The following is a 27,062-nucleotide window of genomic DNA, read 5'->3' on the forward strand; positions in this document are numbered from 1 at the left end:
TCAAACTCATACTTCAATGGCTGTGGATAACTTCACAGTGCTTTAACACTCTGTGCCACCAGGGAGGGCCCTGGCCACTGTTCTTCATCAGCAGCTCCCCTAACTATGTGATCAAGTCTGTTCAAGTCTCTAACACAAGCCAATGTCTCCCCATTCACAGGAGGTGATCCCAAAATGACTGATTCAGATGATACACATTCAAGAAACAGAAATTATTTTTCACATAATTAGTCTGGCAGACTTTTGTTCTGCCCATTAAATCGTAGTACTCCCCAAAGTCAAACTACTGTGTTCTCTCTTGCCTTGCCACTTAACAGCTGTGAGGGATTGGACAGCTTCCTCATCTGTAAAAATGCAGATGGTCATAGTGCCTATATTTGTTCGATTGTTGCAAAAGTGAAATGGAAATAAACCTGAAGTGATAGGTACCTGATAAATTTTCAATCAACAGCCATATTACTCCTGAGCCTAAGCTGGGCAGAATCTTGTGAAAGGTCCAGTGCTGACGTGTGGCTGACAAAGACAAAAGGAAGTTGTAGGGTCACGGTGGTTCCCTGAGATAGTGTGAAAAACTAAACGCAGCCCCTCGAGCACCCTGCATAAATAATGATGGCTCCCGAGGGACATGCCAGCCGTAGATCAGACCCAGAGCGCAACGCAGGCACACCAGACACAGGAGGGCAGGGCCGGGCAGGACAGTAAGAAAAGGAGGGACCTCGGCTTCTCCACTTCTCAGCAGGGGAAACAAGAGGCTGAGAACCGGTGATCAGGATGCCGTGCAGCCTGGCAATCAGAACAGAGGTAATCACACATCCACGGACCCTGAGGACACAGAAAATAACAGGGCAGTGATTTTGCACTGGCAGATTGGGCTGGAGAGGCGAATCAAACAGGCTACAGGGCGAACACAGGGGAGAGTGCTAAAATGAAATGTCTCTCAAAGTGCAAGCTGTGCGCTGGAGTCAGGCTATCCCTCCACTGAGGAATTCATCTGAAGAGACGCTCACTGAGGAGGCGCTGCCATGAATTCTTGGGAGGAAACACCTTGGAGGTCTAGGGTGGAGCTCAGGCACTGCCAGCAGACCGCATGCATGCTCAGAGTGGACGCTTCAGGAATGGTTTGGTCTGGGGCTGCAATTCTCCGAGGGCAGACTTCCCAGTCAGGAAATGTCCCTGTCACTATCTCCCCTTGGCACACCCCCATCATGATCTTGTCCAGGGAGAACAGAGGACTGCCATGATAAAAGGAGCCCCAACCTTAAAAGAATGCAAGAGATGATAATGCAGAAAACAGAAATACAAATATCTCAAGTATATAAAAAAAAAAATTCAGTGCTAGTTAACACATCACTGAGATTTCGTGTTTCTCTCATCAGGACAAAAATCTGCAAGGCAATCACCGTGTCTGCTCACTGGCTGGGCTGAGCCGGGTACTCACATTCATTGCTGGTGGGGGTGTCAACAGGGCAGTGCAGGCAGGGAAGCACAATTTGACAATGCCTGTTAACATTACTAATGCATAGACCTTTGCTCATGCAAAACCACATCTGAAACTTAACTTACAGAAACAGCCGCACTTGAGGGCTCTGTAAGCTCACCCACCGCCGCGTTGCTTGTAACAGCAAAACACCAGCAACTACTCCCATCTTCACCAACAGGAGACTAGGTAAATAAAGTATATCCAGACAATGGAAAACCATGCAACTTAAAAATAATTAGGACCCAAGAGAAAAAGTGGGCAGAATTCACAGAGCCCACAAAAAGAGACACTTGTTGAAAGAGAAATGCAAGTTAAAACTACCCTATGCTATCGTTTACCCAGCAAATTTACAACAATTCAAAGGCTTCATCACTTGCTCTGTTAGCGAGGCTCTGGGACACCAGTCCTGCCCTGTGTCGCTGGTCAGAGGACAAATGGGCCAACCACAGAGTGAGCTGAGCAACAGCTAAGAAAACTGCAGCTGCTTTTATTCTAACCTGGCGATGCAGCATCCAGGGATTTAGTCCAGACATACCTCTACCAATAGGAAACAAAAGACACACAAATTGATGTATCTGCATAAACATGCTCACAGAAGGTTGGAAAACCTAAATGCTTAACCACAGAAGATTGGCTAAATCAACTACTATAACTTCATACAGTGGGAAGTCTCTGTAAACACATGAGAGAATGTGAGAGGAAGTGCCTGATAAAGTCCTATGACCCTCTCCAGAAGCTATTAAGTGGGGGGGAAAGGTACAAACATGCATCATGATATATTCATATACCCACACGCACAATAAGAGGAAATAAAAACACATGTGTACTTATTTTTATAGAAAGAAACACAGAAAAAATAAACTAGCAGCTAATGAAAATTGTTCTCGTAAGCAGGGAGGCATAGCAGAGAGGGAAATGTAGCAATAAGGAGTAAGCAGGGCTATATAGAACTTTTATACATAGTTTTGCTTTTATACATGTATTTTACATTTAAATAACTTTAAACACTGTAAAAGCTTATTAGCAACAATAAGTATACACATCTAAATATTAAAACAGTAACAAAATCACTTATAAATAAGAACTTTTTCAAGTAATTTTGCACACACTCCTCGAACTATAAACCCCTCCACAGGACAGTCTAGGAACAAAAGAACTGAAAGAAACAGCATACTTTGTAGATTTATTTAGCATTGTCACATTGGTGCTGATGCCTAGGCATTTTTGTTTACATAGAAAAATAAATGAATATTTGTATTAATATAATAACAATCAGTTTTCACTATGGGAAAAACCAATTGATGGCATCTAGCAGTCTGGGGCTAGATCTGCTCTCAAAGAGTCAGTGTGAGCTCACAACTTATGTGATTCCTACATCTATTGCACTTAAAAGTCTAAACAACGATGAGAGCCAGTGGAGACAAGCCCACACAGCACTCAGAGTTTGGTTTTTAAATTTCAGAAGAAACTGAAGGCTGTGAAGAAACATCTGTCTCCTGTACTGAGGAGGGAGAAATACAAGGTGAGCCTGGAGTATTTATCATGACAGAAAGCAAGAGAGTTCCAAAGGACATAGAAGCAAGCTTCAACAGGCCCCACAATCAAAGATGGGAACACATAGGCATCAACGATGCACTGAAGATTAACACACTTGGAAAAAATCAATGTATCTACAAAATTATTAAAAAAGCAGAAGACAGGTGAAGCTCTGCCTTACTGAAAAATACCAAGAAAATACAGCAAAGAATGGAACTGTAAAATCACTCTGACCTCCCCAAAGTAATAAATGGCAATGGCAAAAATTCTCTCAACAGATGTTGAAACTATTGGGTAAGACACTTCTGAAAAACAGGATACTCAGGTGATTTCAAAATCCCTTTCCAGAGATTATTAATTGAATGCAAAGAACATTCAATGAATACCTTTGCAATACACGGTCTGGCAGATGTCACCATCAAACTAAGCTCCCTCAGAGGGAGATATGTTGGCATTAGGTGTCTTAAACAATAGCAAGAAGTATATAAAACTGCCCATGTCATATTCTTATGAAAATGTCTAATCTGGATCTAATCAGGAAGCAGCAACCTGAGAACTACAGATTGTAGGACATTCACGGACTATGGCACTGGCCTCAACTCTTCAACTATGCCAAGTCCTAAAACGCCCTTCTCCCAAAATAGAGGAGGCACCTTCTCTTTTCTGGACATGTCAGCCAAATACAATATTCAGTATCTCAATAGATAGTGGGATTTTTTTTTTTAGAAACTGTATTTTACACTGTATAAGCTATATGATATTGTATTAGTGGTGTATTTCTTGGGTCTGAAAATTTTAGTATTGAAAATGTAGACTGTGGTGTTCTTAAGAAATATATCAGCTCAACGTCTTAAAAGAAACAGAATGAAGTTCTCAATGTTCTATTATTTTTAAGTCTCTAGAATATTTTACATAAAAATAGCAAGAAGAAAAACAATCTATAGAGAATCCTACGTCTGTTTAAAAAGTGGGGAAAGGAGAGTAAAATATAGCTTGTTTTCTTTCATGTGCACAGGTTAATTTTTGGAAAGATATTGAGGAAATTAGTAACGGTGGTTGTCTGTGACAGGTAAGAAAGAGGAGCAGGGAAAGGAACAGGACTGGTAAGCGGCAGAGGTAGGAGCTAGTAAATTCACTGTGTTCTTTTTAAAATACTTGAGTTTATCTTAAAGTATTAGCTTTTTATTGAGTATACATTACAACAAAGTATGTAATTTAGAGAAACAGGTTTGTACCCCTCCAGATACATGTTACCATACCGCACCTACCATCGAAGCAACCACAATCCTCCACTACAGTCCACTGGATTCCCCCTACTTTAGCATCCCATCCCCCTCTCCCTAATGGTAGCCTCAGTTCCATATCAGATCTCTAGGGCTTGTTTTCGTTTTTCAATTGTTACTGTTCTCAATTACACATTATGAATGAGACCATTTAGTATTTACTCTACTTAACACAATTCCATCCATGTTATTACAAAGGCAAGAATTTTCTTCCATTTCATAGCTGAGTAATATTCCATTGTATATCTGTACCACATCCTCTGTATCCACTCATCTTTCACTGGGTGCCAAGATTGTTTCCAGCTCTTGGCTATTGTAAGCAGTGTTGAAATTAACATGAGCGTGCATGCATCTCTTTGAATTAGTAATTCTGTATTCTCAGAGTAGGTACTTAAGAGTGGTAGATCTAGTTTTAGTGTTTTCCATTTGTTAAATATTTAAACCAAGAGTTGCATGAAAAACAAACTCTGAATACTTAAAAAGAAAAAATAAAAGAACCTAGAAAGTGGGAGGAACAGGTCAACAGAAGAGCTAAAGGGCCCCCAGGAGAGTGCTTAGTGGACTGCAGAGGGGCCAAAACTGTCATTGTTGGTGGGGAAAAGGGTCTCTTCAGGCTGAGTGGGGGTGGTTGGAGGATACATGCAGTTCGACCAGCATATCAAAAGTCTTACAGTTTTGCATATTCTTATTTCCCAAGAACCCTGTGCTTTTTTTTTTCTGAAATTTACCCTAAGAAAAATCATTACAAGGATGAACAAAGATCTAAGCAACTAAAACGTTCATCACAAGACTTTTAATGGAAAGAATCTAAAAATAAACAAAATGCAAACAAGAAAAAAAAAACTTGTTTAAATAAATTATGGCCTATCTATCCAAAGAAATACTAAGAAGATCCAGCCAAAGACACTGCCATGACAGAAAAATGTTTACATGGCACTTTAAAATGAAAAGGGCCTGTGCATTCCACGTTTTCATTTAGAACTATACATACATAGGTATATAAACATGCCAAGTGCATTTACTACCTTAAGGTGAGGACACTACAGGTATTTCATTCCTCTGTTTTTAATTTCCTTGGGGAAAAAAAGATGAGATTTGTTTTTTATAATCCAGTTTTTCTAAGCAGGAATGTATTTTTGTAAGAAAGACTAGGCATACCCTGTACAGAAAAGGGGTGATACCCAATGCCTGTGGAGAGGTACAATTCAGACATCCTCCACCAACTTCCAGGTTGGGAAGAGATTGCCAGGCCACTCAAGAGTTTGGGGACAGTCAACTCATGTCTCTGGTACCTGTAACATTTCTCAGTCTAACCTCCAGGAGTGAGGGACCAGCCTGCTGGCAAGGATATAAAAACAAACTTGTCAGCCTGCCGACACCCCTGAAGAGCAGCTCTGCACTAGAATAGGTCAACATCCACTGGACCATGACAAAACTTTCCAACTGACTCCCCGGGGGGTGCCCGCACTTGAGGGGAACCGCAGCCTCATTTCAAGAGCATCACCGGCTCAGCTCTGCGTGTCAGCGCAGACGCCACTTAACGCTAAGGACCACTGTAATAAGCTGACAGTGGCAGTTCCCACACATCAGCACACCCTGTGACTGTGGGAGAGGAAGCCTGCTTCACGTAACAAAGCAGAGAAAGTGCCGGCCCCTGTCACTGCGTGGCTACCAGTTAACAGACCGAGGTTTGTGTCAGTCAAGTACACAGGATATTCAAGAAGGCAGGTCTGGAGTCCAATGCAGAGCTGAAGCCTTCTCTTTTCTTTAGCTCTTCTACTTGTCAAGTGTCTGAACCGCCAAGAGCCTTGGGGTCCCGGGGGGCCTCTCTAGCTGTGCAGAGTACTCAGTGTATGTGGAGGTCTAGATGTGGATAGAAAGAGGACTGACAGACAAAGCAACCAGGGTCTCTCAGAACAGAGCCCGGCGCATACCAAGTGTCAATACATATCTGCTGCTATATCTCATGGGGTAAAGATGAACAAGCAAGAGTCATCCACCCACAGATCACATAAGCCAAACTTGAGAGTCTGAGACACAATCCTCTGTGGCTACACTCAGAGGAAATTAGACCAGCATCCATCTCCCAAAACCACTGGATTAAAAAATTAGAAATCCAAGCCCCACTTCTACAGGGACATTCAGATTTGAAAGAGTAACTGGCTTTACTTCAAATGGAACAGAAATTAAAATCTCTCTCAAGGTCCTAGAAAATGTGAACAGGAAAAGTTGTCAACGAAGGTTGCAGTGCTAACCAGTGAGGCTACATGTCTTCAAGGACCTACGTGGGCACATATTACTAATATTTCCTTTTAATCAATGAAGTAATGTGCTGTCCAGCAGAGGATGAGGCTCCCTCTACCACATGGAACTTGTGCTGCTCCCCAAATCTGATTAAGACCAAATCCCTCTATATTCTTTTTAAAAAGTAAATGGTCACATGTTTCCAGATATGAAACAGCAGTTGTGACCTGGAGGGGTCAAGGCAGAACTGGGGCAGCGCCAACCCTAGTGTTCATTCACATGTCCCTCATACAAGCAGCAGCCAGAGAGAAGAGCCGTGCTCATCAGCCTTTGGAACATGCCATGTTCGCCTAGTTCTCCCAGGGAGGTGTGTTTCTCTCCAGGGCCATTTAAGGGGGTATTTGAAGAGTGGTTGGTTGAGTTACAGAGGCAACCGGTCTCCCAACAGGAAACCTTAGGAAATGGGGTTGCTAATCTGTCCAGCTTGACTAGCCAGGATAACTAGTCAAGCTGAAAAGGCAGCACTGGAGAAGCATCTGGAGAAGAACAAGGACATAAGAGTCTGAGAAGCAGAGCATGGGAGGTAAGTCTGAAGACATCTTGCATGTACCCCTCATGGGGACCCCCCCACCAGAAGGCGGGACTTTACTAGCACCACGCTGTGGGGTAGACTCCAGAGAGGGTGCTCTGGGGGGTGTTGTTATTAATGCCACTGGTCTCACAGATGACCTCCCTCCTGCAAGTTACCTGGTAGGTTAGCCTCGACTGCACCACTGATGTGGAGTCTGGCCCTGTTTAAAATAAAGAAAACCAGTGTCTCGGTGAAGCAGACACCCTGAGTCCTGCACATGCAGGACTGTAGCACACGCTTCCTCCTCACACGGAGCACAAGCTGGAGCCATCACCAGCACAGGTCAGAGCCCTGCCAAGCCAGGGGAGATGTGCAGAAGAGGAAGAAGTAAACCTTTGTTGTTGTAAGCCAAAATGTGATTTGGGGAGTTAGCTGTTACTACATCACTGTTACCAGCCATCCATATTGAAAAAGGGAGCAAGGAGAAAGAGGCCACCCTGGAGGCAAACACTCCAGTGGGAATGGAGTATGAGCAGGTTCCCTGTGTGCGCCCGCAGAGACCCGCCCGGGTGCGAACCGTGGAGGGAGAAGGTTAAACACTCAGTTCTGCATCCAGCACTGTGCCAGCTCCCTGAGCCTCGGCACGTCTAGACTGCACAGTGAGCGGAGAGGAAGCTCCTGAGAAAGAAAGCCCCAAATCTGACAGGACATGAAAGCTGTAAATTCAAGACGACTTCGTTTTAAAGCTTAAAATGAGGGAAAGTGATGGAATCTGCCCAAGATATTATTAAGGAGAAGCAGCAATTAAAGATAAACAAAATTTTCTCATGTTTATTTCCCAAATTGAAAGCCTCAATAAACTGGCTGCCCATACATGTTTGGTAAACAGGGACATGTGTTTATGACTGGTCTCAAAGCTGCAGCTGCTCACGTTTGCTTTCCACACGCTTTCGCGCGTGCGCACACACACACACTGAAATAATTCTCAAAAGACAATCTTATTGCCTCAAGACAATCAGTTCTAATCAGCCCTACCACCTGTAGGGTAGTAATCCTATTACACAGCCTTCCTGTTTCTTTTAGAGATAGTTGTTTTTCTCTGCACAAATAGAGTGCACCCCACAGAGAGACGTAAGATTAGGGTATCTGAAAATCATGTGTCTGAGAGTGGATTAGAGCTCAACAATCATTACTGAGGGGTACACATTGAATAGCAAAGTGTCAAGCATTGAGTGCGACAGGGAGACATGGGCATGGCAAGGTACCCCAACCTCTCCCAACCTCTCCCCACTCCACGTTATCCATCCCCTGCCCTCTCAAGAACGATCCGTTGTTTCCCAGGCTGAAGTCAGGAGGCTAATGAGCACCTAGGAGGCTGGGTGAAAGTGGGAGGTATTCAGGCAGGGAAGAAGCCATTGAACCACAGAAACTACTGGGAGAAGGACAAGAGGGAACAAGTTTTATGGGGTCACCACATAAGACAGGACTCCTGGCAAACATTAAGAACCAAGAGAATGAAAACAGAGCATTTGAGAACACAGATGTGGGCTGTAAACAGGGTTTCCCCAACATTCTTCCAAAGTCAGAAATTAAGAGCTGGGATTCATTGTTAAATCCTCTGGCTGCCTGGTCGGGGATCTGGGAATGCGGCTGTAAACCAGGCCTTGGGGTGCCGGGTGCTGCGATCTGTTTGGGCAATGGACTCTGCAGAAACTCCTCTGCTCACAACACCCTTCTCTTTGCCCTCTACATCCCGTCTTCTCCAAAAGGCACATCGCCACTCAGAGCAGGCCTCCGTGCCTCCCCAAGGCTCCTCGGGGGTGGGAGGGTCCTGACCCGTCTGCCCCAGCACCTGTCCTTTGCAGTGTTAGCTCACTTCACCTGGGTCACCACTGTCTTCTAGTTCAGCTAAGCAGAGCATGGTCTGGGAAGGGTGAACTTTCCTCCTGGATTCCACATTCCCCTTCCCGGCACCATGCCTAGCACACAGACGCCCGATAGTTCAGATGATGTAGTCTCTGTCAAGTTCACCAACTTAGCTGACCAAATGAAGGGAGCACCGTGATTCTTCCCTGCTTCCCTTGTCGAAACAACACAAACGGAATTTCACACGGACACATCAACATCGCTGTTATCGCTGAAGTGGCTCGACTAATGTAAGGTCAATTTGATGGAAACTATGGAACCATCTCACAAAAGCAGTAAATCTGTGTAGGGAGAGGAAAGTGGACAAGAAAAATTGAGATTTTAAAACGACGACTAAAGAAAAATATTAAAAAAAAAGTGATTGTGGAAGATTGGTTTGGGGGTCAAGGTTCAAGGATAGATGAAAGCAGCCAAATCCGCTAGCGGTCTAGGTAGACACCAGAGGGAAGGGGCCCCCCAGGGCTGGGGAGAGGGGAGCTGAGCTACAGCAATATAGGTTTTCTTCTTTATCCTCCATGCCCCCTAAAGTACGCCAAAAAACAAAAGGGCCTTTGAAGATAACTGAAGGTTAGAGAAAAGAAAGACACTTTTGGTTTAGTAGCACTGAACAGGTTTTGTTGGGAAGTTCATCTTCAAGATGGAAAAGCAATTTCAGACTTGACCAAAGAGGATCCTTTACCCACACCTCCTGCCCGTGCCTAATCCATCCAACCTTCCTCAGGCAACGGTGGCGCCCCATGCCGGGCCAGGGCCGGAACTCGTGGGGCTTAAGCCGGGGTGCAGAATACAGGAGAAAAGGCTGGCCTGCAGGAAGGTGTAGGGCACGGTGGGAGATGGCCGAGGGGACTCCGTCCACCAGTCATGGGGCAGGATACCTGAACAAGGCCGCGCATGCATGAACGTAAGCTACAGAAAATGCACGCAGGTGAGAGGCAGAATTGTCCCCATGTCCAGGGCCGGCGCAGAGGCTTGCCCAGAAAGCTGCCCTCCCAGGCAGGGCCAGCTACTGTCTTATGAGCTGTCTCCCTTCCCCTCCCCGAGGAAGAGTGCTGAGGCTACACAAGGAAAGGGGGCACTCCCAGCTCATCTTCAACATGTGCTGAGCGCCTGGCAGCCCCAGAGGGGCTGAAATCAGGCTGTGGCTCCCACAGTCACAAAAGAACCCCCTGGAAGGAGTATGCTCCCCACTACGGAGCCCTGCAGCGAGGGCTATTGAGCTGCAGAATTCAGAGAAGCAGGTTATTAAAATTTTCTGTGTAGCATATGAAAAAGAAGTGAGTCGTGAACGAGAGTCATCTCGTTGGAAATAACGGCAACTACACCAGACGTGCGGCAACTTGCGATTCAAGGCGGAGGAGCCGGCCCATGCAGCTGGAGACAGCCGCTTCTTTGGGGGAGAAAGAAATACTTTCCTACTGCATTTTCTGGCTCCTCAGGGAGACAAATCAAACTGCCTCTTTGATTCACAGTGCAGCCAGTATGCCATGACTTGCAGGTAAATATACAACATCTCAGATTAAAAAAATAAAAAACAGCCCTGCGGCCGCTTGTCTTGGAAAAAAAATAATAATGATAAAAATCATGTGATCTTATTATATCTGATTGGCTGCAGCTAGGTATCATATTTCCTCAGAACATAAGATTATTCGTGCTTGTTCCATTTCTCCTCCATTCTCTTGACACTGGAAAAGTCAAGTGTTTGTAACAAGAGGCGAATGTGCCCTCGAGTGAAAGTCCGTGAGCACAGGGTGTCCCGTTTGTTTTGTCTCAGGCTGAGTCCCAGCATCCAGGAGTTTCTGACACTGATTTCTTAGATGAGCAAAGGAAACACTGTCTCCTCCTAGGCTCCATGTGCTCAACTTTGTCCACCTGGACTATACATTCACTTACCAAAAAATTACCATTTACTCAGAAAATATAAAGCCATTAACTTAAAGAGACAGATGCACCCCCAAGTTCCTCTCACAGCACTATTCACAACAGCCCACAGCTGCAAACAAACTAAGCACCCATGAACAGGTGGTTTAATAAAGAAGATGTGTACATACACAAAGGAATACTACTCAGGTGTAAAAAGAAAAAAACAAAGATGGAATCCTGCCACTTGCATCATAGGCAGACCTAAAGGGTATTGTGCTAAGTAAAATCAGCCAGATGGAGAAAGAAACACTGTTCTTTCACTCCTGTGTGGTACAAAAAAAAAAAAAAAAACTAAAAAAAATTAACCAAATAAAACTCTAGATTCTATGACCAAATTAGTGGTTACCAGAAGGGAAGAGTTCTGGATAAAAGGCGACCCTCCCAGGTGATGGATAGAAATGGGCTTTCAGTTATTTTCTTTATTGCGGTATTAGTGGTTCACAATTCCATGACTTAGGGGGATAGGTTCCCACCTCCTCAGAGGTTAAGAATATGTTAAGAATTGGACTTTTAATGGTGAACTTGATGTATATAGTATAAACAGATGCTGATTTATAATGGGAATACCTCCAACTCTCAGAGTATGATAATGCAATGTTACTTCTACACAAATCTTTAAAAAACAAAAAAACAAACAAACAAAAAAACACTACTGACAGTTTGGGTGGGAGAGAGGAGGGGGGTTGTCACCAGACATTGGCAAATGTCTCCAGGGTCAACATCTCCCTGGTCAGGCATCACTACTCTAGGTCTAGAGAGAGCCCCAATGCTCAGACAGACCCAGAGAACAGTGGTGTTTTCTCTCGCAGTCTTGAAGCTGAGACAGCTGGCAGGGGAATCCCTTCTCCCTGCCTCTTCTGAGGTGAGTGCCCCAGACAGGCCTATGGTGAGAGCAGTGGGAGGAAACACTGAGGAATGAAAATCAGGCAGATGCTTTGAACACAAATGAAGACTGAAATGTGGGCCCAAGCCTGTCTGGATTGGACAGAAGAAAACACTCCGCCGTGGTAGTGGAGATGGACTTGGCTTTAATGATCTCCTCCCACCTCCTCCACCACAGGGCACTGAAGCATCTGTAAGTTGTACCGGAGGCAAGGGACCCGTCAGCTGCAATTTGACTTGAAATCCAACTTGCAGCATCTGCTCCACACCTAACAATAACAAGGCTGAGGTTCTAACACCTCTGCAGTGAGTTCAAGGGCCCTTCAGAGAACAGGCTCACAAAGTAGTCCCAGGGCCAGGTACAAAGGTGAGAAAGGTCAGTGGCTTCTGCCACGCAAAACTAGGTGTGCGGGGGCCTCCATACCACCCTCATGACAAAATTCAGGAGGCATCGAGAAGCATTTCTCCCAGATGGGCTCCTACAGACCTGTGCTGATCCAGTCCCTGCACCTAACAGGTGTTTCCCTGACCTCCTTTACCAAATAGCCACTAACAGCCAATGCAGGCAAGGAGAGAGTAAAATGCTCTGACTCTAGGACAAAAACTTTACAACATGCTCACACACACCAGTGGCCTTTAAAATGCACATGCCAGTATACAAGTCTGTCCATCTCCGGAAACCCTGCCATTATTGAGAGTAAGGAAAAGTGGAGACAACCAATTGTCTGCCTTCAGATATTTTAGTTAGGTATTCTGTAGCACAAACCATCACTGGCCTGATGCACACTATTCAAATGTCATTTACAAAGTCTAATAACATCATGAATCAATCATGAAAACTTTGGTATTAAACATTTTCCTGGACACCCTGTCCCCCCCAAAAAAAAGTGTATATTAGAGAAATGTAATTTATTTCTTTTCTATTTATTATTTACTTTTTATTTGTCTATCTATCTCTTCCTTTATTTTTCTTTTACATTTTCTTTTTCATTTCTCCATTTCTTTCAACTGGGAGAAAGAACAACTCCAGCGAATAACAGCAAACCCACAGCTGAAGTACAACACATGCCTTCCGTATTCCTTTTATCCTAGGTCGTTTCAGCTCTTTTGAGACATAACTGACATCTCACAGTGTATAAATTTACAGTGTACAGTGTGATGGTTTGATATATGTGTATATTGAGAAGTGATCACCTCTGTAAGGGCTGCAAACACATCCATCACCTCACACAGCCAGTCACCGTCTGCAGTGGTGTTCTTATGGTGAGAACATTTAGGATCCACCCCAAATTTCAAGTGTTGCATGGAGTATTGTGAACTCCATTCTGTACATTAGTTGCCATCTGTACATCAGAACCCCATAACTTATGTGCCTCTTAACTGGAAGTGTGTATCTACTCCTTGGCCAAAACCCGTTTGCCTCCCTCTGTAGAGTTCTGCCCATTGGCTGCCCTAATTTACGTTCCCCCCAACAAGGCCCTAGGCTCCCCTTCCTCCAACTCCTCGCCGACACTGATCCAGTGTCCTTCACTCACTTTGGGTTATTCTGCTATTGAATTTCTTGTATGTTCCTCATCGGGTAGGTGATTTGTAAATATCTCCCTTCTGTCGGCTGCCTTTTCACTTGGTGAGTGTTTGTATTTGCAGTGCAGAAGACATGAGTTTGACATAGTCCCCTTGTTAATGTTTGCTTTTATGCTGTTAGTGTCATATCAAAAAAAAAAAAAAAAACCACTGCCAAGGCCAATGTCAAGGAGTTTTTCCATCATTTCTTCAATGAGTTTTACAGTTCAAGGTCTTATGTTTATGTCCTTAATCCATTTTGAGTTAATTTTGGTGAGTGGTGGAGGATAAACATACCATTTCATTCTTTTTTCATGAATATCCAGTCTCCTAAGACCATTTATTGAAATCGTTGTTTCCAACTGAGTTACCCTAATTTATTTTTTCCACAGCACACAGAACCCACTGCTGTACCTTAATCTGTGTATTGCTTGTCTGCCTTGATTAGAACACACTCCTGAGGGGAGATAAGTGCCTGATATGTAATAGATGTTCAGTACATTTTCAGAGTTAGATAATGGGTTCTATTTTTTTTTTTCTCAACAGGAAAACAAAAATGTAGAACCTACGGAACTTGCATACATTGTATGAAGAAGCAAATTTAACGGCATCTCTGAAAATTCACTTACTATATAACATACAAAATAAGGAAACCACCCACATGTCCCTCAACAATTGAACAGGTATAAAATGTGGGCTGCTTACACAGCAAAAAGTGAACAAACTATAGACTCCTATAACAATATGCCACAAATCTAGTGTTGATTGAGTCAGACACAGACACAAAAAAATAGATCCCTATGGATCCCTCTATAAAAGGATAAAAAGAGACAAAACTAAACTCTGGTGTAAGAACTCCGTTCTTACCTAGGAGGAGACAGGTAGCAACTGGGAGGGGTGACATGGACGCTCAGACGCTGGTACTACTATGTCTCATGACCCTGTCGTTGGGGGTCACATTATGAAAGGCGCTAAGCTGTGCCTGCAGGCTGTTGCCCTTGCTCTGCAGATGCCAGATGCCAACAATACCCACTCCTTACCCTTCAGAGCTCGCTACAGGCCTCAACCAAGAGAGCTGACAAGGCTAAACTCACCACAATACTGCATCAAGCCCTGACTGTCTAAATGCTCCACCTTGATCATAAAGACCAACAACCTTCTGTTGTCAGTGTCCGGGTCCCTACACGCGGGCAAAACAGCAGGGATCACCCTGGTATGTTAGAAAGAGTTTAGGTGAGCTGCCATGACATCACCAGCAAAATTCAGGGATAAAGGCTTCAGCTACATTCCCCCAGACATGGCCCGGGAAGTGTCTCTAGAAGTCCAGCTTGCCTGGACTGTCTGGTCCCTTGAAAGGTCAGGACTTTTCCTTGGCAAAGTAGGCCCCAACAGGTTTCCCCGACCACCAAGCACCTCTTTTTCTTCATATGGTTTCACACAAGAAGGCTGCAGACTCCAGGGGTAAGAATCAGGCTTGTCTGATCCCTGGTGCATCCAAAGTGCCCAGCACAGAGCACCATGGCCCATCCACACCCATGAGTGTAGGGGCCCATCTGTAACACATCAAGCGCTCAGTGTGTGTGCAGGATCTGGTTACTAGAAAGGCAAGCACTAGGTCCAGAATGACCACAGAAAGAAACAAGGGAGGGTATTTCTAATACACAAAGATGTTAAACCAACAACCCTTGCATGTGAAAATCAAACAGTGTACTTAACACCAGTCAAAACTGCTCCATCTCATCCTTCACCAACTTGACTGATTCAAGGTGTCTTGTCAAAGGTACAGACCAGATCCAGAGTCCCAGGGAGGCTATGGCTCAGAAGGCCAGTAATCCAGTGGCTGATGAGAGGAAGCAAGAAAAGTCAGCCAAGTCCACCGGAGTCACAAAGGAATTAGCATGTCCAGTGAGCACTGAAGAGCCTGAAAACCACATAGCTGCCTCTTAACCATGGGGTTTTGGAAAGTCCCAGTTAGCCACACAAATCTGTTCACCACGCTTAACTGTTTTCTGCTTCTTAGCAACACTTCTATCAATTCTAGGCACCACAATTAGAGAAAACTCAGCTGTGTCAGGTAAAGCAAAGTTTGAGAACTTGCTTCCAAGCAAGGAATACTGTCTCGTTGATTTTCATAAATTCTCTGAACACTGATGAGTATTTGCTCTTGGTGTCCTGGGACCCTTCTAAAATCACCCAGTCAGCCAAGCAAAAGGTTGTAATATACTGAGAAGAGAGCTACACAGAATGTCACTGGGTAACGTGTACTCCTCAGGCCTCCTGCTCACTCCCAACTGCCAGAATGTGCATTTCTGTGCCCAGAGCATTTCCCCCATGGAAGTAAACATTCCCGATTGCCATCCCCACCCCTTGTCTATCAGGCACTCTAATATCACTTCAGCTCCAATACCCACTTCTCTATAAACAAAGGCCAATGTCAGAGCCATCACTACATCTGTATACAAAATCTGTCAATTCTGCTAGAAGAGATGCAAAATCAGGCCCACTTGGAGACCCAAAGATTTGCCAAGAGATCCCCTAGGACTTTGTCATGCTCAAGGTCCCACATCAATTCTACCATGTTCATGTGAATAATCCTCAATGGTCTAGAAGTCGAGTCACATGCTCCACTGCAGGAGCCCCTGATGGTGTCTGCTGCTGAAACTACGCAGATAATCACAATGGAGAGCAGACCTTTTCAATCAGTGGCAACAGCAGCCTTCTGGCACAGGAAAAATGCTACAGTCACGGCAAGTTTTCAAAATATAACACTCATTTTTTTTTATCCATTAAAAGCCCTAATACTTTTTATTGAAGCGAATGCTTTTAGCAATTTGGGGTTAAAAAAAAAAAAAAGTCCCTAGAATTCTTCTGAAAAAACAGACTGAGAACTAATTAAGTCAGACTCACATAAGTTGCTTGTTCTTTTTATATATATATATATAATTTATTGACTATCTATCTTTTACATCATTGTTCATTTCTGTGCAATGTTTGCTTTTTCCTCACATGTGTAGCCCCGTAAAATTCCACCAATTCACTCAAGCACCATCACCACAGCCCCTTGTGCTCTTTCCTCCCCTGTTTCGATCCCTACCCCTCCTCCTCTGCAGAATGTCTCTGATTTATAGTCGTCTGTTAATTTTATTTTTTATTTTAAATGTGGGTTCTGGGATGCCAAGTTTGCCCTGCTGAAGCATATGCTCTGACCTGGGAGACAATAATCCACATGTTAAACAGATCCATCAGGGACTCCTCAATTTCAAGATCTAAGTCTGAGCACCCCTGCTCCAGCACCTCGCTCTGGGCACTTCCCCTTGTGCCTCATCCGTGGGTGGTTGTCTGAGACTTGGTCAAGACTTTCTTAGCACTGAGTTAGAGTGATTCCATGTATGCAGTGAGAGAAGAATGGTAGAGCTAAAATAGAAAAGCGACCACCTTCTCTCTGAACTCCTTCTCCAGGTTTGCTCAGACCCAGTTCTGGTTCCCCAGTAGGCCTTAGATTCTACCCACCATCTGGGGGCTGAAGAGGCTAATCTCAAATGGCTAGAAATGAGTCAATTTCCACAAAAGCTTCAGGCATGCGGCTTCCTAAAGCATAGATGAGGAAGCTCTGAATTTCAAAGAGCAATTTTTTTTTCTTTTGTATACCATATCCAGAACTGAAAGCACCAATTCATTTCACTTAAGATCTCACCCTACCTGTTTGCTCTCTGCCTATCTGTTCTTTCCACGTTTTTCCTGCAGGGATTGTCTGGAGCACCTGTGTGAAGTTTTGCTTCCTTAGGTGACACCTTTGGACTTCACATAAATGTCTGCTCACCTGCTACGCAATGACTATGGGGAATGGCATGAAAAAGCTGCAAATCGGTACGTACAGTTGTGCAATGTGTCCCTCTGTCCTTCCTTCCACCCTTCCCCTTGTGCCAAAGAAAGGTTCATTTTAAGGGAGAGGGTCTCCTGAGCAACATATCCGTAGAGTCCTAAGAAAAGCATCCCCAGGTCGAGTCAATTTGGATATCGGTAAGATCATCCAGGATCCACACTAATGCCCATCACCAGTTTGTGAATGTACTTTCCCCCTCCCAGAAAGAAACACGACGCTCACTGCTGTCAAAGGGCTTCAGGAAGACCCAGATGCAGGGGTCATGCAACACCCCCATCGGTCAGCACTCCGATGGGACCATGTGAGAGCACCTAAGCTGATCCTGTAGGAGGGGAATCTTGGTTTCTGTCTAGCCTCTGAGTCTGACACTTGGTTCTCAGCAATGGTGGGAGGAGGGAAAGGTGCAGAGAAAGGTAACCACCATCTAGTCTTATTTCACTCACTTGTGGAATAGTAAAAACAAAGTAGAGGAACTAACACAAGCCATTGAAAGCGGATGGAGACCTGAGGCCCAGAGGAGAAAGTGGGGTGTTGGGAACAAAGATGGAGGGGATTCCATGGATGGTGGGGGAGCTTCACTGGGATTCTGGTGGTAGGCATGGTGTGATAACAGAGGTGTGAACTGTACCTCCAAAACTTACAGAGCACGGCAAATCAATGTCATCTCATTAAACATAATTACAATTATTTTTAAAGGCCCACAGAAGCATTTAAAAAAAATTACTTCGTTTTTTAAAATAAACTTAACAAGTCACCACCTGCCTAAGAAACTACAGCACTCTAGTTTGTAAGCAGCAGGGGGATTTGTAGGAGCTTCAAAGCCAAGGATAGCTGACCACAGAAGGAAGGACTTGCTAGAGTAGCAGCAACTATGTTTTGAAAGGAGGAGGCAGGTGAAGTTACGCAGAAGTGATAACACTGCACAAGTAGCGACAGAGAGGATCAGTCACAGAACAGGTCCCCCTCCAAGTCCTTGAACTGCATACTCATTTTCACAGGTGACTCACTCTCCTGCCCCCAAAATGTGCGTTTCACTGAACATGTGCCAAACTGGCTTTTAAAATAAACTAGGAGAATTTGCTACTCAGGGGTGCAAAGGCAGACACCTTCCCCCGCAGGAAAGACGCACAACAGCTTCTACCACTTCAGGGGCTTTGCCTGCACTGCTCCGGCTACTCCTCTCCTCTCCAGGCCCAATGCTATCATCCTGCACCAGATCCCAATTCCTTTCCCAGGAGGCATTTCCTGACCAAAATAAACCATCATTAACACTCCCCCGCCACCACATATGCTTAGAGCATTCTACCAGTATCTTGAAGCACTTTTCTCAACTGTACCAAAATGACTGGTTATCTGTGTGCAACACTAGACCATAAACTCCAGGAGGACATAAGCTGATCTGTCTTCTTCACCTACCCCCGCCCCTCCCCCCCCACACACACAAAGCCTGGCACAGAGCTGGCATTCAAACAACATGTTTGTACCAACGACCCACCATTTTTGTACCAATAATTCTGCATTACCCCTTTGCTACTGGGTTTTTCTAAGTCACAGTCGACCTGCAAGATGTAGTGAGCTATAAGTCTTCTGACAGTCTGTAATGATCTGGAACAGAGGAGCTGGATGTGTGGAAAGAATGAAGAAAGGTCTGGCCAACCCTACTAGTGTTTCCCTATGGTTTGAAAGCCAAAGTGGAGTTTGGGGACCCTGCAGGAGCTTCCCCAATGCTAGCTGAACCAACTGAACCAATGAACCAACACTAGCTGTGGAGGTCACGTGCTCAGAGAGTGCTGGGAAAGCCACACTAACACACAGGTAGATGAATCATTTACCTTAACATGGGCCCACACACCCCAAAGCCAGCCTGACACAACTCTATAGGGCTAGATGAAGTTTTAACCTCAGATGCGCTGGAGAGCTTACCCACAGAGGCGACACTATTAGAGTTCAGCAAACAGGGCTAGGGTATCAGGCACGGTTGGACTCAGACCTTGCCAGACACATGGAGAGAGCTGCTTGCTTCAGGAGTGGAGCATAGACAGCGTGCAATGTGATGGAAAGGTCCCACATGCCAGCAGCTCCTCTGGGCAGTAACAGAGAAAGGGCCACATGGAACCTCATCCAGCCTTCCAGACTGGCAAGGAAGGAAGATGAGCTCAGCTACTGGAACAACGTTCCTCAACATGTCTCTAAAAAATTAAAAAGAAAGGAATGCCTACAGCTACATGCCACACTCACTCACAGGGCAGAGGTCAAAAGAAGTGACTCAGCCAGCAAATCCGAATTGCAGGAACAGCAGCCACTCAAAGGTTGTGAGTGGTGTCACCAGCTGCCATGAGCTCACTCATCCTCCCCAAAACCTCACACAGCTCACCACAACATCCAAATCTCACTTCAGGAAGATCTACTACAGGAATTGAAATATGAACCTGCACAACTATAGATTGTGGACTACTGCACAAGGGCGTTATAGGAATTGTGTTATAGGAAAATGACAACCTCCAGTTTTACAGGCGAGGAAACTGATGCTCCAGCCAAAGACCCAAACTGCCATTTGGCAAGACCGAAATGTGACAGAGGCTAACAGCTCCTCCCTATGGCACAACTCAGCCCAAAAAGCTTTTCAGGGGTTATGGAATTGTGGCCAAATTGTGAGGGGGGGGAAATGTTTCCCTGACAGCCCCCTGCCACTCAACAGCACCTCCATCTATTGGGATCCAGTCATAGTCATTTACAAATAGAACAAGACACATGTGTCAAAGTCACATCACAGGTCCAGCCCTCTGCAAGGGACACCTGCTCCCCTTCATAGAGGTGTGGAAAGCCCATTCAAATCTTCTCTGAGCAGCTTTCTTTGCTGGGATCCACTGTCAAGTTCTGAGACACCAAACAACACACAGCAGCGTATCCTAAAAGGGACTATGACGCTGAGAGTGCTGGCTTAGGAAGAGTGGTTAGACCAAAAAAGAAGGTTTTCAATGTGAATTTCCACCTCCCAAAGACTAGGAAGGCACATGTGCCTAGGAGTCTCCTTCAGGCTTTCCCTCCCCAGGGACTCATCCAAGGGGATGGTTGGGAAACAAGTCAGGACAGGGAGAGGCTCACTGACCACCTACTGAGTGTAAGGCAGGGTAAGATTCGGCGGCTTTTACTCGAGGAAGCAGCACCTACTAAAGAAGCTAAAATATAAATATATACAATGCTACACTGAGGAATAACTCATAAAAGTGTGACAGGCGTAGTTACTATTAATACCCTCCACTTACTGAGGATGTAAGCCAAAAGCTTCACATGCACTAGCTGATTTAGCCTTCCTGCCACCCATGCAAAGCTGGTTAAGGAACTGAATTGCCCCTCTCATACCCTCAACCATGTGACCCAATGGCACCCCCCACTTAGGCACAGGTCCCACCCCAAGGTTGGGCCTGTACTCAGGCCTGGACAATCCTATATACCAACTTGACCACAGTGATTGATTGGGAGACAACTTGTAACAGGTAAATCTAAGTCTCAACCCTGTGACTATTATTGGCACAACTGAGATATTAAAAGCTACAAGGTGACATTAATGTGTAGTTACCGTGAAAAAACCATCACACTGAACTAATCAGACTGAGAACAAAACCAACATAAGGGAATAGGAGGGAGTCTGAAGATGGGGGAGGAAGAGCTTTGAGAGTATGCTCCCTCCGTCCCATGCTGTAACCCCTGATGCAGCCTGGCTTTAGCCCCAGAGCTCAGCAGCAGAATGTTCTGCTAGAGGAGGACTAAGTTTTCTAAGTCAGCCAAGGCTCAGTCACCTGCATTCTGGAGTCCTCACTACCAGAGTATTATCATCTCTACTGACGCCATAAGAAGCTGCCGTTCAGAGAAGACAAACAACCTGCCCACCTGGAGCGGAATGATGCCTCAGTGTGTAGCCCACACTGTAGTAGGCATTTGGGCCAGAACCTGCAGGAGTCACCTGTTCAATGGCACAGAGTGTACTTTCCCCTCCACCTACCAGGGCTGAGGTGGGGGAGGGGCATCTTCTGGCTATGCCCCCTTTCTGCCTGGTTGGGTTTATTCCCTGTTTATCTCCGGGGTCCTAGTGTTATCCACAAATGCATTAAACTCTCCTTTCTTAGAAGTGCACAAAAATGGTACACCGAACCATTGGCCTCCTCTACAGGATGAACTGTGGCTGCAAAAAATATTTGAAACCGGGTCCTCCCTGGTAGTACTCAGCACTATGAAGCTATCCGCAGCTGCTTCAGCACAAGTTTGATACCCAGGCAGGGAGGTGACCCATATGGTGCAGGAGACCTCTCCAGACCCACCCGCTGCTCCCCTCAGCAGTGTACTTCGTCGACCTGCCTGTTCTGCTCCCCACTCTGTCTCTGGTGAATCCTCTCACTGCCCCTGAACCTCTGGCCTGTACCCCAGTTCTATATGCATAAATAAATAAATAAATCTTTTTAAAAAAAACAAATACTTGAAACGTTGGGCAAATTGTTTAACCCTTCCAAAAAATTTCTTTGATTGTAATTACCCTGTGTGGTGTGATGAAATCAAGTGTGAACTTGGGGCTGAGGAATTACCTAAGAAATAGTCACTCCACCCAAGGGAAGGCAAAATGAGTCGGCATAAGGTGCTTCAAATTTTAGATAGTATGTATGATCTGAAACACATTACATTGAGTAAATTAACAATCAATACAGAATATTTGATCACTAACAACATTCTGGCTCCCCGAGCAAGGTAAAACAGTCAGGCCATTAGGTCCCATTCTTCTGGGAGAGTAATAGAGCTGATGATCCACTTGGTACCAGTTCTGGGTTGTGCAAACCACCTCAACGGCACATAGGGGGACATTTATCCTCCCAGCAACCCAGCTCCCAGAAGTACTACGGACAGGGCTGGAACAGGACCAGGAACAATAGAAGAATCCAGGTCTGTGAAGTCAGCGAGGGGACCTGCTACGAGGTCCCGCTGGGCAAGCACATGGTTTTCCTCAAGGGCAAACTGAGGGTAAAAACAGGGAACACGAGACTGGTCTCAGGCCTGCAGCCTGCCACAATGTTGCTTTATAATGATTCCTGTGAAATAATTATTTCTATCGATGGTCAGCTAGGACAGGGGATTTCAGATAGTGGGTTCATTAAAGAGAGTAAGGATCACAAACTCATTTAAGTCTCCTTGAACCTGTTTAATCAAAATGATTTTCTGTTCCTCTCTATTACAAGCTGAGTTTCTGTGGTGACAGATTAATGACTGACCCAGTAAGCCATACCACCGCTCTTGCCACCAGCCCCAGTGACTGAGCTGGCCACTATTCTATCAGCAAGTCCCACTTGCCCTTGAAACTCACTGTAGCTGAGATGTTAGGATCAAATGAGCAGATCAGATGCTCACGGCCACCCAGGTTCTGCTACAGAGACCACCAGATCCCACAGTGTGTGCGCCAGGAGGAGAAAGAACATGGCTCAGGGCCTGTGCTCTCATTAGAATTACAAACTCAGGTCACTCGAGTAAGATAAATGCCAGCCAAGGCAACACTTCTGATTCTTTGGGCCTGCAGAAGGTAATTATCCTGGAGTTAAATGTCAGGGTTAGTTTCATGTGTGCAAAAGAAAGAAAATGTCATGTTTGGTGTAAGCAACAATATCGTCTTAATCAAAACAGAAGCTCATTATTAGCAGGTGATAAGCTCTGATGTGACCCTTACAAAAAAACTCTGCCTATCTGGCTTCCCACCCATGTTGTCTCAACCTAAGGGTTTTGGTGATTGTGTCGATGGAGGGTCACACCCAAATCCACTCCATCAATTCAGAGCACAGGAAGTCTACCTACTGCCAGCCTGCTTCTGCCACAGCCTAGCACGGTCATCCTGCGGAAAGGCTTAACCTCGAAGTAAATGGGAGATACTCACAGTACTTCTCTCCGAGGAGCTCTGCAAATATTAAATGAGATAATATATGGAAAGTACTTTAAATGAGTCGGGCACACTAAATGCTTGATAAATGCTAGGTATTACCTACATCCGCAGTGTTCTCAATTTTTAATTAGAAGCAATGTATCTCTTCTTTATAAGAAAAAAAGTTGTATTTTTTTAAAAAGTCATAATAAGAAAAAAAAAAGTCATAATAAGAAGGACATTTAAGACAGTGCAAGTGAAAAGGATTTCCTCCAGTCCACAAGAGGTTGCCTGAGAAAAGCGCACATTTATTTATCTTACCCTTAGAATTCAGGGCCTACCTCATGATAGACAAACAAATACTTGTTTTAAATAGAATAAATAGGCAAATGAATATAAAAATGAGTAGTGGAAGATTTGGTTAAATAATGGTTAAGAAAAGCCAGATGGGAAACCCACGGGGATTACAACTGAGATGGGAAAATGCACAAAATGATGTAAAATAAACTACTATATTATTTATTTAAAATTAAAAAAGAAAAGAAAAGCCAGATGGGGCCAAAAAAATTCTGTAAAGCAGAATTGATGTAGCAACTCTCAACTTCAACTCGTGCAAGAGTTAAATGGTACGGCAGGAAGGAAATTATTGTACAATGTGGTTTAAACATCTACATCTTCTACTTCTTAATACTGTATTTGGGTCAGAATCTAGGCCTCCATCTGGACAAAACATCCCAATTGCTCGTCTTTATTAAAGAAAGATAACTAAATGAAGAGACTACCAGTACTTTTAAGAGGAAACATCTCCTGACATCTACAATTTCTACCATATTTAGCACTCCAGGTAATAAGCCATGCCATGGACTATGTGTGAAAGTTGAACTTCCGGAAAGGAGATAGCAATTATTTGTATATGCAGAGTGAAAGAACTACTTCAAAGCAATCAGTAGACGCTATCGGGTCCCCTCTGGCAATGTCACAGCACACCCAACGGACAGGGGAGCATGGCGCACAGGGCCCGCTAACATTTCCAGTCTAAGGTTAATGATAGCACCCAAAGGTTATCATCAGCTCTCTAAAATGAGCCCTTAGTTTCACAAGTTCCAAAGTCTCTTCTATCACAAGATCAAAAACATGACAAGTCAGGGGAACAGTAGAAATCTTTCTTTTATAATATTTTTGCAAATACTGACAAGCACCTTAACAATAATCTCAGGACAAAGTTATCAGTGATTCCAACAAAATAGCTAAAAAGGTAGGAGAGACCCTGAGGCTGTATCAACCCCTAACAAGGCTTGGGTCAGGCCAGCAGAAAACCACACCCCTAGCTGGGGCTTTGTCCACTGTCCTCTAGACACTGGTTTCTGTAAGAAGCAATGTTTCTTCTGTCTCAAGGGGACCAAGCTTTGTGGTTATTGCCAGCAAATTACCCAAGTGGAGACATGCGACCTCAAATAGCATCTAGAAAAACATTTAAAAAGGGTTTATGGCATTAAATTATGTCTGAGCCACAACTGGCATCAGAAGTATACACAAAGCATATAGATGGTTGATGTTTGGAATTTCTAAACATTTTTACATGTCATAAGTAGTATCCTTGACTTAATTGTCATTTTGATAGATGCTGCTAGTATTAGTTTAACACCAAAATTATCCCAGAAACGCAAAAGTAGAACATTTAAACAGAGGCTTCTCCCTTTTTTGCTCTTAGACTTTGAACAGTTTTACAATATATAAGGCAGAATTCCTAAACATCAAGAGAATCACCTAGTATATTTGTTTAAAATACAGATTCCCAGCACTGACAGAGTTGTGCAATCAGAACGTCCATGAAAGAAGTCTGGGTGCTGAGGAGGAACAAGCACCCCACAGGAACCTCATGATCAGTCAGATTTGGGGAAACGTGGATCCAAGGATAACAAAAAGCTGACGTTCACAAGAAAGGCAAGAAATGACAAACAATTTTTAAAAACCTAAAGCTGAATGGAAAATAACAATGTCATGCTTATGGCATAGAGAGACCAGGAAACCCTAAATAGGCACAGCAAACCTTTCACACCAGAAGACCAACAAGCAGGGATATTTTCGATCTGAACCAGCAGCCACACAAAGCAAGGTGTCTGCGAAGATGGCCCTTCACCCCATACCTGGCCTAATTCTCCTATCTCTAGCAGAGTAAGCCTCTGCCTGTTCCTCGACTCTATCTCAGATGTATAGATTTTTTTTTTTTTTGAAAAGGCAAAATGCTATCTAATCTATATGAGCCTGTGAATGGAAGAGTCACAGTATGGGCATCTTTTTCAAAAGTCACAAGCAAAGGTAGTCACTGCAAAGTTGAACAGAAAGAAGGAAGATGGTTGGGAGTGCAGACAGGTCTGGCCCAGATCTCATGGGGAGAAAAGAGTTTTACTGCTGTAAAACTACGACTGCGAAGAGCTGTGGAAGTTCATGAAAGTACTGGGAAGCCCCTCCGAAAAAGCAGCAGTGCATGGGGGAGTATAATGCAGGGGCACAGGCACTGAGGAGAGAAATAAGCCCCCACTCAGACGGCCGGAGCACCTGCTCCCCTAGAATGGGGCCTAGGCAGGTGCCTTAGAAAGGGCAGGAAACCATCCACATTCCTGGGACCCCTCAGAACCTGTCCCTGGTGAGCTGGTGACACCAGGAAAGGGGCTACAAGGGGCCCCTGGAGGAAAGAGACCAGTCACACATCTCCCACGCACAGAGCCTCTGTGACGAAAACGGGGGCTCTGTGGTATGGGTCTGAGAACCAGGAACTCCTAATGGCAAGTATGATGAAAGTTTGTTCCTAGTCTCCTAGAAGGGTACAGCTTAGACACCTGGGACTGCCTTTTAGAAGCTGGCAGCGGCTCTCACAGCACAGAGGGGATGCCATCTGCTGGAAAGGCTGAGCCAGGTGCTTCTTGCCCTGCACCTTCCAGGGCTGCACCTGGGGGCAGCGGCCAGCGGGGGCAGAAGCCGGTGGTAGGTTTGCCCCGGGTACTCAAGGAGAGCTCCTCTCTCAGGGATCCCCTCTACCACCCAGGCTCCTCTGCAGGGCGGAGCAATTCATGTCAGCAGACTGCCCTCTCCCTTCGCCTAAAGGCACCAAGGGTCAAAACCACTGTACTTCCGTCAATGTTTTATGCAGCAGGTTGCCCGCAACCCTCCAAACTTCCTGCAACAGCTTGCTCCCTGGTAACAGAGCTGGGCTCCCCGCTCCCACCCTAACCCCTCCTGCAGGGATTCTTCTAGCAGGTCCAGATTATGGCTGCCCCAAGGATTCTCTACAGGGGGGGGGAGGGGGGAGGGGTGGCGAAATCAATCAACGAGGTTTGCAGAACCCAGCAGCTCAGGGAGCCTCTCGCACAGCTGTTCGCTGTTCGTGAATGCCACGTTTCAGTGCAGACACCTCCCCCACACCTACAGATAGGCACACCTGGGCCACTGGGTAACAGGCAAGAGCATCAAGCCTTTGAAGTTCTCTTTAAAGTTCCTTGCATGCGAGCAGCAGCCTGGGAAACCACGGTCCAGCAAGCCGTGCAGGAGGGTCGGCCCCAGATCCTCCCCACCGCCTCCACAGCCCCCTCTCCCCACCCCGAAAGGTGCCCCCCTGCAGAGCCAGAAGGCGGCACTCACGTCTCGAAAGCGGTTCCAATACTTGTCCCGGTCGTACTGGGAGACGGTGCTCAGCCACTGGTCATTGTCCAGGAAATTGCCGTTGTTGCCGCCGGCGCCTCCCGCGAGCGCATCCAGGTGCCGACTCTCCGCCTGGAGCAAGCACCACGCCGCGACGGCCGCCGCAAGCACCGCGAGCGCTGGCATCTGCGGGCAGGGGCAACGCGGGGCCGTGAGCCGGGGGAGGGCGGGAGGGCGAG

The 27,062-nt window shown here is 45.3% G+C and overlaps 1 protein-coding gene across 2 annotated transcripts in view; it reads right to left on the minus strand.

Annotated features, from left to right (window-relative positions):
• SPOCK1 (sparc/osteonectin, cwcv and kazal-like domains proteoglycan (testican) 1) overlaps positions 1-27,015 on the minus strand; it is a 439,606-nt gene extending 412,591 nt beyond the window's left edge. Inside the window, exon 1 of one of the 2 annotated variants that reach the window (XM_012727923.1) lies at positions 26,824-27,015. In XM_012727923.1, coding sequence (XP_012583377.1) covers positions 26,824-27,009 — 186 coding nt within the window. In that variant the 5' untranslated portion in view covers positions 27,010-27,015. The remainder of the gene's footprint in view (positions 1-26,823) is intronic. The other variant, XM_004686754.2, reaches the window with a different exon arrangement.
• Positions 27,016-27,062: the final 47 nt, after the last annotated feature.

This window comes from Condylura cristata, unplaced genomic scaffold (assembly GCF_000260355.1).
Source record: "Condylura cristata isolate star-nosed mole 26May11 unplaced genomic scaffold, ConCri1.0 scaffold00021, whole genome shotgun sequence".
Taxonomy (NCBI): Eukaryota; Metazoa; Chordata; class Mammalia; order Eulipotyphla; family Talpidae; genus Condylura; species Condylura cristata.